Below are 17,267 nucleotides of genomic sequence, written 5' to 3' on the forward strand. Positions count from 1 at the left end.
AACAAGTTACCAGTAGGTTCAGTAGATTCTCAGAAAACAAACAAGACCCAGCATTCATGATATGCATGCTCTTAAGGCTGTGCAATTGGGCAATTAGTTGAAAGGGGTGTGTTCAAAAAAATAGCAGTGTCTACCTTTGACTGTACAAACTCAAAACTATTTTGTACAAACATTTTTTTTCTTCTGGGATTTAGCAATCCTGTGAATCACTAAACTAATATTTAGTTGTATGACCACAGTTTTTTAAAACTGCTTGACATCTGTGTGGCATGGAGTCAACCAACTTGTGGCACCTCTCAGCTGTTATTCCACTCCATGATTCTTTAACAACATTCCACAATTCATTCACAGTTCTTGGTTTTGCTTCAGAAACAGCATTTTTGATATCACCCCACAAGTTCTCAATTGGATTAAGGTCTGGAGATTGGGCTAGCCACTCCATAACATTAATTTTGTTGGTTTGGAACCAAGACTTTGCCCGTTTACTAGTGTGTTTTGGGTCATTGTCTTGTTGAAACAACCATTTCAAGGGCATGTCCTCTTCAGCATAGGGCAACATGACCTCTTCAAGTATTTTAACATATGCAAACTTATCCATGATCCCTGGTATGCGATAAATAGGCCCAACACCATAGTAGGAGAAACATGCCCATATCATGATGCTTGCACCTCCATGCTTCACTGTCTTCACTGTGTACTGTGGCTTGAATTCAGAGTTTGGGGGTCGTCTCACAAACTGCCTGTGGCCCTTGGACCCAAAAAGAACAATTTTACTCTCATCAGTCCACAAAATGTTCCTCCATTTCTCTTTAGGCCAGTTGATGTGTTCTTTGGCAAATTGTAACCTCTTCTGCACATGCCTTTTTTTTAACAGAGGGACTTTGCGGGGGATTCTTGAAAATAGATTAGCTTCACACAGACGTCTTCTAACTGTCACAGTACTTACAGGTAACTCCAGACTGTCTTTGATCATCCTGGAGGTGATCATTGGCTGAGCCTTTGCCATTCTGGTTATTCTTCTATCCATTTTGATGGTTGTCTTCCGTTTTCTTCCACGTCTCTCTGGTTTTGCTCTCCATTTTAAGGCATTGGAGATCATTTTAGCTGAACAGCCTATCATTTTTTGCACCTCTTTATAGGTTTTCCCCTCTCTAATCAACTTTTTAATCAAAGTACGCTGTTCTTCTGAACAATGTCTTGAACGACCCATTTTCCTCAGCTTTCAAATGCATGTTCAACAAGTGTTGGCTTCATCCTTAAATAGGGGCCACCTGATTCACACCTGTTTCTTCACAAAATTGATGACCTCAGTGATTGAATGCCACACTGCTATTTTTTTGAACACACCCCTTTCAACTAATTGCCCAATTGCACAGCCTTAAGAGCGTGCATATCATGAATGCTGGGTCTCATTTGTTTTCTGAGAATCTACTGAACCTACTGGTAACTTGTTTGCCACGTAGCAATAAAAAATATACTAAAAACCTTGATTATTCTGGTTAATCACATTGTGCTGCTATTATTTTGAACAATACTGTATATATATATATATATATATATATATATCATAATTAAAGTGATATATATATATATATATCTTTCAAAATATATATTTTTTTTTTCTCCCATTACATCCACATGCTTTCTTACATTTTGGAAAAGGCAAAAGTGATAATGAATATTTGATAAACATATTAAAACCAGTATTAAAACAGTATTAAACAAGATGGAGAAAGGAAGTACAAGAAAAATGTATTTTTGACATTTTATTGCATGGTAAAGATTGCTGTTTACCAATGAAACGGAACGATTATATTGGCAGCCAGTGATTAATTCAATTGCAACACAGCAATACAAAGACATGATATGCATATTATAAAAGCACACAGTGAGCACAGGAAACTCAAAATCCGAGCTCTGTCAGAGAACCTGAACTTGCGATCTTCTTAAACCTATTGGCTGCAGCAATGGCTATGTAGTTTTTCTGCACAAAGAAGAAAGGTGGAAGGAGAAATCGAAAGAGAAAGTATTTAGTTTCTAAAAATAGTGTTACGAACGTGGTAAATCAATGTGTCCGCAGTGTTTCACCTTCCACATTCGTCTGGCCATATACTTCTTGAGGAGAACCTGTGACTTGAGCACAATGTTGCTGCTCTTGGCTTTCTCACTGATGTTGTTGAGCCATGGGTGTTTGAGACACTGTGTAGCACTCATACGACCACTGCAGAAGAAGAGACGTCTTCAGAACACTCGGAATATATAACACAAGTTGTATGAAATGTTACTTTGTTGTGTGTTTTTTTAAACGGTTCTTTTGGAGCCTGTATGCTTCATAGTAGCTATGGAAACGAGCTACTTAGACATTCTGTCAGTCACATGGAACATAATTAGCTATGTGTTTTTGGACTAAGTGTACTTGTAAGTGGTCTTGTAAAGGCATTTCAATCTCACCTCCTTTCTCTGATAAGCAGGTTGGAGACAAAGTCCCGAGCCTCAGCAGACACATGTTCAAACGCATCTTCGTCGAAGTACCTACACACATCCAACAGGGAGTGGTGTTGTATTTATTTTCCTTTTTAAAAATAGTCTTTAGAGCTGCATATGAGATGAGGACAAAAATATTACTATTAAAAATTAAAAAAATGTTCCCACTATGTCAATTGTTCTCACTTTTCGGTGAACCGTGACCAGGTTTTACTAATTCATTTCCTCGTGTTGACTTAACTAAAACAAGGGAATTAATTACATCATTGCCATGATTGGATAAAACTAATGAACGAATTAGTAAAACATGCTGATGTAGTCATGGGAACAGATTCTTAAAAGCGACAGTTCACCCAAAAATTATAATTACCCATAAATTTACTAACCCTCAAACTCTCCCATAGGTGTATGCAACATTATTTTTTCAGATGAATACAGTTGTATGCATGTATTTTTTTAAATTTATTTAACTGATCAGAATAATATTTATATATATTTATGTATATAATAATAAAATATAATTTATTTATTTAACTGATCAGAAAATGTAACGGAATGTTGTAGAAATGTAGGAGTACAAAGTATAATATTTGCTGCAAAATGTAACGAAGTAAAAAGCATACACTATTGATTCTACTTAAGTAAAGTACGGATATGTGAAAAATGTATTTAAATAAAGAAACAAAGTATTTGTACTTTGTTACATTCCACCACTGCATCTTACGTAGCATTAAATATCGACCATACATGCAAACATAAAATCTAAGTTTTATAATGGCAATGATTGGGAGCCCAAAAATTTAAGCTTTTATAACCGACGGATGCACTTTTTGGACTTCCATTCACTGCATTATATTGGATTAGGTTGAATTAGCAAGGACTTTGATTGTATTTGTCAGAATGAAAAATGTCATACACCTAGGATGGCTTGAGGGTAACTTCATGGACAGGATTTAGATTAAGACAGGATTAGGCCTTAGTTCAATGAGGACATTAAAATAGGTTTTATAAAAATGCCTTAAAAAAAATAAAAAAAAATAACCATTACTGTTGCATCTTGAGACAAAACATTGGCAGTGACTTTTTAAGATTTGTCAGTGCAAGTTGCTTTCATATAAAACCGCTCAAACGTGCATTTTATAAGAAGCCTTGTCTGTGAAAACCAAGTATCATTTCTAAATGTTGTTCTGCATTTGTGATTAGCTCATGTGTTTTGTAAAGAATTAATATAATAGTGGCCTACCAGTTGCCCATAAGCACATTGTTGAGGGTCTGTCCATCATCATCACCCAGAAAAGGAGAGAGGCCACTTAAACTACAAACAACAGAAATTGATTGTGATTTTTATTGTTTCTCCAGTTCAGTAGTTCAGCTAACAGGGTTGCATAAGTTCCTTTTTCTATTTTGGAGACTACCCATAATACTCTACAGCACCAGTATTGCTTTAATTAGAGTAAGAAGTTGACTGAGTGGCAATGCCATTTTTCTTTTTTGTCTTGCTTGAATTTTTTTTGGAATCACTCTCAGTCCCTTACTGACTGTTAGCCAAAGTTTGTACTAATTTTAATAAAATCATTCATGTTTAATGTGTTTGTAACTTTGTAATCAAGGCCTGTTTGAGTCTTTTATATTGGAATGGTGAATTTAAATTCAATTTTGATCTATATGGTGTGCGCACACATCTTAATGAGATTTACAGCATGTATGTGACGACTCCCAAAGTCCACATATCTGTAGGGAAGGAGACAAAATCGAAGTTCACCACTTCCGGAGCCAAAAATTCAGGCGTTCCAAATGACACTTTGAGCTTCTCTCGTGGTTTATATCTGAAGGAGGACAAGGGGAAAAGTCACTTGAACTATAAAAGTAAGCCATCAAAATTATTTGAACTGAGGATCAACATTCAACAATACACAGTGGTCACTGGAAAAGTATGTAAGGCAAATGTCATGCCAGCTAAAATGGCTGAGGACAACACTAATCTTTAAACATGGACAAACACAATACAATAGTAGTGTCGAAGGATAAATCCTACCTCCTGGCTAGTCCAAAGTCAATAATTTTCACCTGATGGCTAGAGTGATTAACAAGAAGGATGTTCTCCGGCTGGGGGAAAAAAAGAATTATAAAATGTTTTCAGGATGTCGGAGAAAAGATGTATGAATGCTGCAAGTATAAGGCTGCCCTGCCGTATCAAATTAAATATTGATACATCAGTTTAAGAAACCCATAAATAATTTTAATCAATAAAATAGGCTGCAGTTTAATAATCAAAATAAAAGCTTTTTTAAAATACCTACAGTAAATAAAGGACTTAAATATTTGCATAATAGAAATGATACAAATCTGATTTAATTTCACTTTAATTATAATATTTTTTTTAAAAGCTTGCATTGGATTAAAATTATAGCATTTTCTGATATATGTCTGTGACACAGAAAAAAACAAGTCTTGTCTTAAATCATTAAAATCTATATGTGGCGCAGGCAAGCAAAGTCTATTTTTGACTCACATTTTTCCTTTGACATTTATCTCTACAATAGCAGTTACCATAAAGACTTAGGATGAGTGACAGAACAGAACAACATGACACCTTTCTGCTTCATCTTCTACCTTAAGGTCTAGGTGAAGTACATACATCTGGTGCATGTACTGGACACCCTCACAGATCTGTTTCACAAACACCATGGCATCCACTTCAGTCAGCAGACAACTCTCATCCACTATTCTCTCGAACAGCTCGCCTCCCTCCACACTGAATAAAATTTTTTTTTAAAAAAGAGGCCGAATGATCTCTGTTATCATTCTCCACATGTGTTTTAGCTTCTTGTATTGTATTGCTTAAGTTGGGATCTGCTCTACTTACTACTCCAAAATTAGCACAACTTGATTCTTGACCTCGAAGGCTTCATAAAGTTGAAGGATGTTGGGGTGACTGAGCTGGTTCATGACCTGCATCTCATTCAGTGCCATGTCCTGCAATACAACAGAAACAACCTTTAGATATTTCCTATCTATCAAGTTCTTTTCTAATTCCATGTTTTGAGTGTTTTTGTGTTACCTGTTATTTTTTCTAATGTACGCAAACTAGTGTCTGATAAATAAAGTATCTTTAATACAAATCCAGAATATGAACATTTGAGGACACAGCAAGACGAGAAAAGACATTTCAAGCAGAAGACTGTGCTCATTTGGAACAGCTGAAAATGTGCATTTGATTTTCTAAATTCAGTGTAAATAAATGGATATAAATATAAAATGTGTTCAAACATGTAGAAACAATACATTACATACACTATACCGCTCTCAAGTTTAAGGTCCGTACAATTGTGTTTTTTTTTTAAATACTTTAATGTTTATTCATCAAGGAAGCATTAAATTGTTCAAAATTGACAGTAAAGTGTTTCTGAACTTTCTACTCAGAGAATTCTAAACAAGTATTGTTTTCCAGAGGTGTGGACTCGAGTCATGTGACTTGGAATCGAGTCAGACTCGAGTCATGAATTTGATGACTTTGGACTCGACTCGACAAAATGTACAAAGACTTGCAACTCGACTTGGACTTTAACATCAATGACTTGTGACTTCACTTGGACTTGAGCCTCATGACTCGAGAAGACTTGCTACTTTTTGGCCATTTTTCTTTCACATGGCCGCGCTGCTCTCAGTGAAAAAAAGCTGCACCTGTATGCATGCAGATAGCACGTGCGCTGCCAGCACATCCAATCACTGTAGTCCCACGTTGGTTTGATTCGACAGTATCCATAGCTACCAAGTCCGCGTATAACACGCAGAGGTGGGACAAAGTCATTGTTATGCAAGTCACAAGTAAGTCTCAAGTCTTTGCCCTCGAGTCCCGAGTCAAGTCGAGTCAAAGATGAGTCAAGTCTCGAGTCGAGTCAGAAGTCAAAGCCAACAAGTCTCAAGTCGAGTCCAAGTCCTACCATTTTAGTTTCGAGTCACTTCAAGTCATCTTACCACAGAAATAAAAATTATACAAATCATGTATGTCTGTAAGATTTGTATTTATTTAAACCTCTTTTTATACAATGACATTAAGCAAATACAGTAAAAAAAACAAAACAGAAACACTAGAACAATGCACAGCGGCTTCAGTCCTGTATTGTGTTGACCTCATATGGCAAAACAGTTCAACTTTCAAATAGATATGGGTCCTTTTAGCCTAAACTTAGGGCCATTATGGAAACATTATGGGAATATTGTTTAGCTTATTTTTGGTTTAATTTGGTTTACTTTAATAATTTAATTTATTAAATTTTGTTTTGCTATACTTTTTATGCCAGCTTGCCATGGCCCCCCTAGCGTCCCCTCGCGGCACCCAGGGGTCCCTGTCCCCACTTTGAAAAGCACTGCTATAAAGCATATGACTTCAGTTTCTCGAGGGAAAGGGCTTTCTTATGACTTTTGAAGCAGTGAAAATATTCTTAATATTGCATACACTGAAACTGAAATATTATCGTCTACCGTAGTGTATAATAGACAATGAATATTAACACAACAACACTGATATGAGTAAAGAGTAGTTTCAAATACAGCGTGAGGCTATAAGGGATTTTCTGACATCTGTTTCATATTCTTCTCAGGTATGAAGAATACCTAGAGGGGTGGGGGGCCCAAAACAAGCCCAATATTATTATATTATTTATTATCATCAGTATAATTTATGATCAATAATTTATCAATAAATGACCCTGCAACATTTTAAATTGAAGTCTCGTGGAGTTTAAAATGCAAATACAGATGGGATTTTACAAAATTCTTCAAGTTGCAATAAAGACACAGAAGAGGTTTGGAGATGGAAAAAGAGAAAAAGTGACGTGAAGGATTATGGTAACTACAGTCGGAGTTATTGCACACATATAAGGAACACTGGTTAACATGCACACTATAAAAGGATAAGCCCTGCATCTCAATGTGCAATCTGCTCAAAATAGTATTGAAAATTACTAATGTCACATAGCTACTATTTAGGATTATTATGCACTTTTTTACAGTCTATGATTGGGAGTTGGTGCACAGGAAAACACAGAGCGCTGCAATATAGAGACATGTTTATAATAATATACATTCGAACCATACCTACTGTTATTATTAGCAGCCTATACTTTTTTTTATTATTTATTTTTATTTTTAAAATAGCCAAATAATAATAGTCATAATAAATAGCCTACATTATAAAACATATTTTTAAGATTAAATTAGGTGGCTTACCTCCCTGTTTCCTCTCCATCTCTGTATATCTTTGCTGGTTGCATTGTTTGTAAAAAAATAAATAAAAAAAAATGTATTCGTCTATTTACGTCTACGAACTATCATTACATTTATAACATCACATCACATGCCTGCACGTTGAACGCAATTTTTCTTCAAAGAGGGGAAGGAGGCGGATGTATGAGGACGAATGAATACAGCACTTGTTTCGTTGCACTATGGCTATTAGCTGTGAGAAGACAGTGTCAGGCAATGTATTTGGACAAAACAGCGACCATAAATGTAAAGAAACGAAGTTGCTTGTCATATGTTCCTAACAAGCAACCACATTTTTTCAAATAAGCCCAAAAAACCGCGACCCGCAACTCGAGATTTTTTGCCGACTTACCAAAAAAAAAAGCCCAAATAAGTCACGTGTTATACGCGGACTTGGTAGCTATGGATACTGTCGAATCAAACCAACGTGGGACTACAGTGATTGGATGTGCTGGCAGCGCACGTGCTATCTGCATGCATACAGGTGCAGCTTTTTTTCACTGAGAGCAGCGCGGCCATGTGAAAGAAAAATGGCCAAAAAGTAGCAAGTCTTCTCGAGTCATGAGGCTCAAGTCCAAGTGAAGTCACAAGTCATTGATGTTAAAGTCCAAGTCGAGTTGCAAGTCTTTGTACATTTTGTCGAGTCGAGTCCAAAGTCATCAAATTCATGACTCGAGTCTGACTCGATTCCAAGTCACATGACTCGAGTCCACACCTCTGATAACACGTGACTTATTTGGGCTTTTTTTTTTGGTAAGTCGGCAAAAAATCTCGAGTTGCGGGTCGCGGTTTTTTGGGCTTATTTGAAAAAATGTGGTTGCTTGTTAGGAACATATGACAAGCAACTTCGTTTCTTTACATTTATGGTCGCTGTTTTGTCCAAATACATTGCCTGACACTGTCTTCTCACAGCTAATAGCCATAGTGCAACGATACAAGTGCTGTATTCATTCGTCCTCATACATCCGCCTCCTTCCCCTCTTTGAAGAAAAATTGCGTTCAACGTGCAGGCATGTGATGTGATGTTATAAATGTAATGATAGTTCGTAGACGTAAATAGACGAATACATTTTTTTTTATTTATTTTTTTACAAACAATGCAACCAGCAAAGATATACAGAGATGGAGAGGAAACAGGGAGGTAAGCCACCTAATTTAATCTTAAAAATATGTTTTATAATGTAGGCTATTTATTATGACTATTATTATTTGGCTATTTTAAAAATAAAAATAAATAATAAAAAAAAGTATAGGCTGCTAATAATAACAGTAGGTATGGTTCGAATGTATATTATTATAAACATGTCTCTATATTGCAGCGCTCTGTGTTTTCCTGTGCACCAACTCCCAATCATAGACTGTAAAAAAGTGCATGATAATCCTAAATAGTAGCTATGTGACATTAGTAATTTTCAATACTATTTTGAGCAGATTGCACATTGAGATGCAGGGCTTATCCTTTTATAGTGTGCATGTTAACCAGTGTTCCTTATATGTGTGCAATAACTCCGACTGTAGTTACCATAATCCTTCACGTCACTTTTTCTCTTTTTCCATCTCCAAACCTCTTCTGTGTCTTTATTGCAACTTGAAGAATTTTGTAAAATCCCATCTGTATTTGCATTTTAAACTCCACGAGACTTCAATTTAAAATGTTGCAGGGTCATTTATTGATAAATTATTGATCATAAATTATACTGATGATAATAAATAATATAATAATATTGGGCTTGTTTTGGGCCCCCCACCCCTCTAGGTATTCTTCATACCTGAGAAGAATATGAAACAGATGTCAGAAAATCCCTTATAGCCTCACGCTGTATTTGAAACTACTCTTTACTCATATCAGTGTTGTTGTGTTAATATTCATTGTCTATTATACACTACGGTAGACGATAATATTTCAGTTTCAGTGTATGCAATATTAAGAATATTTTCACTGCTTCAAAAGTCATAAGAAAGCCCTTTCCCTCGAGAAACTGAAGTCATATGCTTTATAGCAGTGCTTTTCAAAGTGGGGACAGGGACCCCTGGGTGCCGCGAGGGGACGCTAGGGGGGCCATGGCAAGCTGGCATAAAAAGTATAGCAAAACAAAATTTAATAAATTAAATTATTAAAGTAAACCAAATTAAACCAAAAATAAGCTAAACAATATTCCCATAATGTTTCCATAATGGCCCTAAGTTTAGGCTAAAAGGACCCATATCTATTTGAAAGTTGAACTGTTTTGCCATATGAGGTCAACACAATACAGGACTGAAGCCGCTGTGCATTGTTCTAGTGTTTCTGTTTTGTTTTTTTTACTGTATTTGCTTAATGTCATTGTATAAAAAGAGGTTTAAATAAATACAAATCTTACAGACATACATGATTTGTATAATTTTTATTTCTGTGGTAAGATGACTTGAAGTGACTCGAAACTAAAATGGTAGGACTTGGACTCGACTTGAGACTTGTTGGCTTTGACTTCTGACTCGACTCGAGACTTGACTCATCTTTGACTCGACTTGACTCGGGACTCGAGGGCAAAGACTTGAGACTTACTTGTGACTTGCATAACAATGACTTTGTCCCACCTCTGTTGTTTTCACAAAAATAAAATTGAAGGCAGCGACGAAGATGAGGAAGTAGTAATAATTCTCATGCATCAAATCAGAATGGTTTCTGAAGGATCATGTGACAATGATCGTTATTTGAATTGCTATATTTCACAGTATTGCTGTATTTTCATTCAAATTATTAATGCATTTTTGAAAAACCACAAAGTAGATTAGTGTAAATTATAAACAGTTATAGTACATGCTTAAACTATGATTACACTTCAGGCAATGTAAATGTTCCAGTGTCCTATAGTCTCTAAACTTTTGTCACAGTTGTAAATGTCCAAGTTACTTAGTACTGTTATGTTGGTAAAAAAAAAATTAAACTAGCTTTTTTTGATAGATAGAGATAGATAGATAGATATGGTGGAAAAAAGCTACTTTAAAAGCATGTAGCCTATGTGATGGCACTTTTTAATGCACTACTTAATATGCAAATGTTGTCAGTTATATTTGTGAAGTTTTAAAACATGCACAGATCTGGTCTTCTTACCCTTTCTCTGGCATTTCTTGTATTGATGATTTTAGCAGCAAGCCTCATCCCTGTCTTAATCTCGGTACATTTGTGTACCTTGCCAAAACGACCGCTGAAAATGTAAAATGATTGACATTAAGGATGAGGAATAAGGATCACTATGACAATATTTTGCTAATAAAATAAGTGAAAATATAGCTGCAAGCAGCAATTATTGGGGCCAGACCAACTGCAACAATGAGCAATTAAAGACATTAAGATGATTTCAGGCAAAATGGCTGAAAAATCAAATACAGTCACTAGTAATTTGATTTAATGGTTTATGGTTTAATTTATGGACGGAGTATGAAGATGATCTTACTCGAATTTTCGAATAGTCTATAGGAGTAGTACGTTATTAAAAGAACAATGGCAGACAGGAAGTTTAGCTGACTATGGCAAATTTGGTATCCATGTTCTCTGTTCTCTAGCAGGAATCTATTAAGGCCATTCATCTATTAAGTTGCATTATAATAGGCTTATTTAATCAAAAGTTAATAGCCTTTCTGTAAATTTCATTATAACATTTTACCACAAGGGGCGCTGCCCAGAATCTTTGAGTACTGTCAGCGCATGGTGCCAAATACACATATCGAGTTTCATATGCCAAATTCAAAACTACCAACACCCAAAATGGCCGATGTGGTGTAAAAAGGGCATTGTTTGAATTCAATCACCTTGAGCCATGGAATCATTGAGGGGGAAATTGTTTCTAGCCCTTATGGTTCAAAATGTATTAAACCTGAGTGCAACTTTGGACAATTGGTGGCACGAGAGGGATTGAGTTAGACACTCCAAATTTGCCTTAGGTGACATTTCCAACTATATCTATATGAGAGCCAAATTTCTTAGCTTTCACGTATGCGTTTCTATGGGCTTCTATCCAACAGATACAGTGCCTTTGCACCTTTGATGCTTGGCCCCTAACAAAATGTAGAATAACTCAGAAGCAGTTACTATAGCAGAAATTTTAGCTTCAGCTTACCCTCCCAGCACTTCTCTGGTGTGGATACTGAAGGTATCACAGGGTGGAGGGTTAGACTTCAGCGACACAAACCGGTGAGCAAAAGGGGCAGGCTGAGGTGAAACATCATCTGAAAAGAGCAAGGACAGTTACAAGTGTTCTTTCAGACAACAATCTTTCAGTCTATTTCATTGTGAATCTTGGGTCAGAGATCACAATGGGACATTGATGGTGTTGATATCTGATTTATAATGCTCTTCATGTTGGGTTGGAGTGGGAACAGCTGCAGGAGAGTAATGGGGCAATAATGTGCCAGGGACAAAGGATTATCATATTCTAAGGTCAGGCTATATTCGAGGCCTTGCTGTCACCTCTTTAACCTTTAAAAACACATGTACGCAAGTGGAAATTGTCATTTTGTGGTCGCTGTTCTGTTCTCTTCTGGAAATCGTTTACTGACATCGTCAATTACAAATATACTTTTTTTTAACAACAAATGTTAAAACAAACGTTGCTTACCTATAACTTTAAAACAAGTTTTATATGGATTACTAGTCTTTAACTGTACTGGATTCTTCTCTGTAGCTGGACTTATTTTAATTTGTATTCCAGTAGATCCGTGGTTTACTGCTCCGACTGCTTCGGCCGTTTTCTTAGCCATTGGTGCCGTTACCATGTTGACCAAATCAGCCTTTCCTCCAGTGACATGTAATCTGTATAAGAAAAACATTGATATTTATGTATTATATATAGTAATGTCTAAAGGTTTAAGGGTAACGGTTAGTAATGTTTTTGAAAGAAGTTTCTTGGGAAATTTTTTTTTTTAATTGCTGGGGGGAAAAAATGTATATATATTTTTTTAATGTTCCTGTTGGTAGCAAAGCTTAATTTTTAGCATCACTCCAGTCTTCCTTGTCACATGATCCTTAAGAAATCAATCTGATATGATGATTTGGTATTCAAAAACATACCTGAGCTTAAAGAGTTTTTTTTTTTTTTTTTTTTTAAACACGTGTGATTGTTTAAAAATAATGTCACGGTTTTGTCTCTTATTTTACAATACAATTAGTTGAACTGCTGCAAAGGTTACATTTCATTTTAAGGACCAAAGTTGGCCAAAAACTGAAAATAAGCCCATGATTTACTCACCCTCAAGCCATCCTAGGCGCACGACATTTCAGACAAATACAATACAAAGTTATATTAAAGAAAATGTCCTGGCAAATGAAAGCTTTATAATGGCAGTGAATGGGAGCCCAAAATTTGAAGCTCAAAAGGTGCATCCATCCATTATAAACGTACTTTACATAGCTCTGGGGGGTTATTAAAGGCCTTGTGAAGCGAATCGATGGGTTTATGTAAGAAAAATATACAAAACACACTTTCTGCGCAAGTTGAATATGGATGGTGGTCTAGGAGAAGCTAGATATTTTACTTTATGATGTTTTAAAGTTGGGTGTTTTTTTCTTAAATGCATCAATTTGCCTCAAGAAGGCCTTTATTAACCCACCCGAGCCATATGGATTACTTTTATAATGGAAGGATGCACTTTGAGCTTCAAATTTCACTTCTATTCACGGTCATTATAAAATTTGGATTAGCCAGAATATTTTTTAATACAACTAATTTTATTCATCTGAAAGGATAATGTCATCAACTTGAGGGTTAGTAAATCATGGGCTAATTTTCATTTTTGGTTGAACCATCCCTTTAAACTGTTGAACATCGTTTTACCTCTGTAAAGAGTTGGGGCAGCTCTGCACTTGTCTAAGGGAGGAAGCCACTTGTGTTGCTGTGGTAACATTCAAACCCACTGTTTTTGGTGGTTTGTGGCTTGGTGGAAACAATGTTGCGTCTTGTGACGTTGTCATTTTTGTTGTAGGTGTATTAACTGATGATTTTCCAGAACTCTGCGCAGTTGCTGCAGGAAGAATCACATTTGCTTTGGGAACTTTTTGGGTTGCTGTTGAATCTGTAGGGACTTCTGTTAAAGTCAGCTTGGGAGGATTGCTGGGTACCAATGAAGCCATACGTGGAGGCATTTCTGGAGCACCCAGTCCAGTTGTTTTTGGCAAGTTATGATTTGGTAGGATTGCATTCACTGTTTCAGTATGCTTCAGTCCCGTTGTCACAGGAACAGAGGCTGACGTCAACTTTGGTGATTTAGTTTTTGTTAGTGACACCTTCCTGTCATCTTGGCCTTCTGGTTTTGGTGGAGTAATGGCAGAGTTCCTCTTGGTCCCCGTTGAAGCAGCAACGGTGGGTAGCAGGACATCATTCTGGGTCTTTTTTTCAAGAGTATTCATTTTCTGTGTTTGCTCATGATGTTGAGATCTTAGGGTTGCAGTGGGCGTTTCTCTTCCTCCTCTGATTTGCAATTTAGGTTCATTTTGAACTTTGACCTCTGAATCTTTTCTAGCTTGATGGTGCTCTCTTCTCTTCCCATTAATTTCATTGACTTCTAGCAAAATACCTGCATAAACACACAGATTAAACACTATAAAAGGCACGTTCGCACCAAGGATGGATGATTCACTTTTTCAACTGAAGAATGATTAAAAACATTAAAGCAGGATGAATTCTGATTGGCCGTTAGAGACAAAAGTTTTTTTTTTTTAAACAGGTTGCATTTTTGCCAGTTCAGGTCAAAGAAGCGAGCAAAGTTGAACATAACCGATGGCCATCCCTTATGCAGATAAATATCTAAGTTTCTTTATTTCTCTTCTCACTAACATTTAGATATTGAAATCCATTAAAATGCTAACAAAAACGAACTAGCTAGGTAAGCCGATTACCTTAAAGTTCTATAGATAATCACAGTTCATACTGCTGTTACACTTAAGTTTTTCTTTTGTTTAGCTGACATTCAGCATAAAGCCTATTACTGTTTGTTCTTTAGTCAGGTGATTTATGGGTCTCACTGTCATTCCGTAATTCATAAATAGTTCACACACTAACAAGCCATGGTCAAAACTGACCATGACAATCCCATGGCACCACTTCACTTTTCCAAATGAATTCTGCTCATAGTGAAATAACAGTTTACTGTATTACCTTTATCTGAGGGTTTATTAAAGGCATGGGGCACCATTTTATGGTCTCTGTCAAAGCGAACATAGACTTCCTCCTGTCAAAAGAGAAGAAAAAAAAACAGTTTACAAACAGAGTTCATGGAAGAGTTCATCAATGAGAGTTCATGGAAGTTTACACCGATCAGGCATAACATTATGACCTAATATTATGTTGGTCTCCCTTTTGCTGCCAAAACAGCCCTGACCTGTTAAAGAATGGACTCCACTAGATGTTAGCAGCAGATCCTATAAGTCCTGTAAGTTGAGAGGTGGGGGCTCCATGGATCGAACTTATTTGTTCAGCACATCCCACAGATGCTCGAATTTGGAGGCCAAGTCAACATCTCAAGCTTATTGTTGTGCTCCTCAAACTATTCCTGAACTACTTTTGCATTGTGGCAGGATGCATTATCCTGCTGAATAAGGCCACAGCCACCAGGGAATAACGTTTCCATAAAAGGGTTCACATGGTCTGCAATAATGCTTAGGCAGGTGGTACATGTCAAAGAAGCATCCACATGAATGGCAGGACCCAAGGTTTCCCAGCAGAACATTGCCCAAAGCATCGCACTGCCTCCACCGACTTGACATCTTCCCAAATTGCATCCTGGTGATACGTGTTCTACAGGTAAGCGATGTGGACACACCCAGTCCTCCGTGTGATGTAAAAGAAAATGTGATTCATCAGACCAGGTTTGAGGACAAACGTTCAATTGCTGCCTAATGTATCCCACCCGCTAACAGGTGCCATGATGGAGATAATCAATCATTGTTATTCATGTTCACATATTGTCATATGCCTGATCGGTGTACAAGCAATTTTGACTCATCCTTTGTACTGACCACAGAGGTTCGAACGGGCAGTGATTTCCGTCTCTGTAGAGCCACTAAAGGCACAGACACTCTCTCACACTGTCTGTCCTCCAGACCTTTCATATTTAAGAGAGAGAACAGAAAAATAATGATTGAAACACTTAGGCCACTTGGAAATCTGAATGTCAATGCATTTTGGTTTTCATACCACATGCCAGCTCCTCCAAGACTGTTCTCATCTCCAAGACTTTCTTTTCAAGAGAATCCAGGAGTCTGGTCTGAGCTGACAGCTGGCTGGTCACAGTCTCCTGCAGTGTTTTGTGCTGGACGCAGGTGGCACACATGGGGCAACTTCTCCCTGAGCTCAGGAGGAGCTGCTCTACTTTAAACCGCAGGTCATCAACCTTGGCCTCCAGGGTTGGGGGATTGGATGGAGGCACAGGGCATTTCATAGAGTTTTTGACAGACATGGAATAAAGGTTGTGCTAAGGGGAGATAAAAAATATGCAGGTATTGGAGTTAAAAAGGACTTTTGAGGTCAAAATTGCAATTAGGTCTACAGATGCTAGCTTTTAATTAGCTCATTTTTAGGTTTTCTTCATTTGGTTTGCTGGTCTCCCAGCATGACCAGATGAAGACCGCATAAAACCCATGATAAACCAGCCAAAAGACCAGACTGAGGCATAAAGACAAGGTTAGTAAAATAGGTGGGGAATTAAAACTTATACCAAAAGAATTCAGATGTGTAGCTGACACAAACGTGTTTCCCACTATTAACTGAATTTTTCCTCAAACTGCTAATTTCAGATTTCTTTTTGTAAAATATGATCATTTTTATTGCTTATGCTGTGATTATTAAATCACTATATTAATACCCTTTCTAATATAAAGCACTTTGAATTACTATTGTGTATGAAGTGCTATTTAAATAAACTTGCCTTGCTAATTGTTAGTAAGACAGTTATGTTGAGTATTGAGTACAATTAAGGGATTTAGAATATGGTACATGGATATAGAGTATGGCATTAATGTGCTTTATTATAACTAATAAACAGCTAATCCTAGTAACATGCAATTAGTAAGAATTGCAACAAACATGTTAACCTTAACTATATGAACAAGTGAATAAAAATCATAATCAATATAATGATCAATATTGATGATAAATTATTTAAAAGGAATAAACTAAGCTACAGTTCAATGCATAAAGATCATTTTTAATTTCTGTACGATACATTTTTAAAAGTAGAAATATTCCATGGAGTTACAAAACTATACAAGAATGATAGGATAAATTTACAGATTTTCAACCTCAGAGCAACTGACTGAAATCTTCATATAACAGTCACAACTCAAGATATTATACACTCACCTGTAAAGAGATTTGTCCAGAATGAGAAACCCAGTGTAAACTAAAACTCGGAGTGCCAGTCTGTCAGATTCCTCTTTTATCTCTGCTCCATAGCCACCTTACCAGAAATAGGCAGACAAGAGAAGGGGGGCTTGCAAACAGTAAACTGATAATAGAGGCATGCAGAGCTGGCCCAGGGGA

General features: G+C 36.7%; 1 protein-coding gene across 1 annotated transcript; it reads right to left on the minus strand.

Annotated features, from left to right (window-relative positions):
• Positions 1 to 1,759: 1,759 nt before the first annotated feature.
• On the minus strand, positions 1,760 to 17,205 carry mylk2 (myosin light chain kinase 2). Its single transcript, XM_067447209.1, has 16 exons — positions 17,088 to 17,205; positions 15,924 to 16,200; positions 15,746 to 15,831; positions 14,886 to 14,958; positions 13,566 to 14,304; positions 12,351 to 12,544; positions 11,853 to 11,961; positions 10,847 to 10,940; positions 5,351 to 5,460; positions 5,098 to 5,239; positions 4,520 to 4,590; positions 4,182 to 4,310; positions 3,728 to 3,799; positions 2,452 to 2,532; positions 2,089 to 2,221; positions 1,760 to 1,984 (listed from the first exon to the last, which is right to left on the minus strand). Exons 2-16 carry the CDS (start codon positions 16,183 to 16,185, stop codon positions 1,904 to 1,906), a joined length of 2,376 nt encoding a protein of 791 aa, XP_067303310.1. The 5' UTR covers positions 16,186 to 16,200; positions 17,088 to 17,205; the 3' UTR covers positions 1,760 to 1,903.
• Positions 17,206 to 17,267: the final 62 nt, after the last annotated feature.

This window comes from Pseudorasbora parva, chromosome 6 (assembly GCF_024679245.1).
Source record: "Pseudorasbora parva isolate DD20220531a chromosome 6, ASM2467924v1, whole genome shotgun sequence".
Classification (NCBI taxonomy): Eukaryota; Metazoa; Chordata; class Actinopteri; order Cypriniformes; family Gobionidae; genus Pseudorasbora; species Pseudorasbora parva.

Coding starts and splice junctions, on each gene's coding strand:
- mylk2 (XM_067447209.1), bottom strand. CDS start 16,185: ATGTCTGTCAAAAACTCTATGAAATGCCCTGTGCCTCCATCCAATCCC. Junction 4,591..5,097: donor TACTTCACCTAGACCTTAAG/GTAGAAGATGAA, acceptor TTTTTCCCCCAG/CCGGAGAACATCCTTCTTGT. Junction 4,311..4,519: donor GACTTTGGACTAGCCAGGAG/GTAGGATTTATC, acceptor GTCCTCCTTCAG/ATATAAACCACGAGAGAAGC.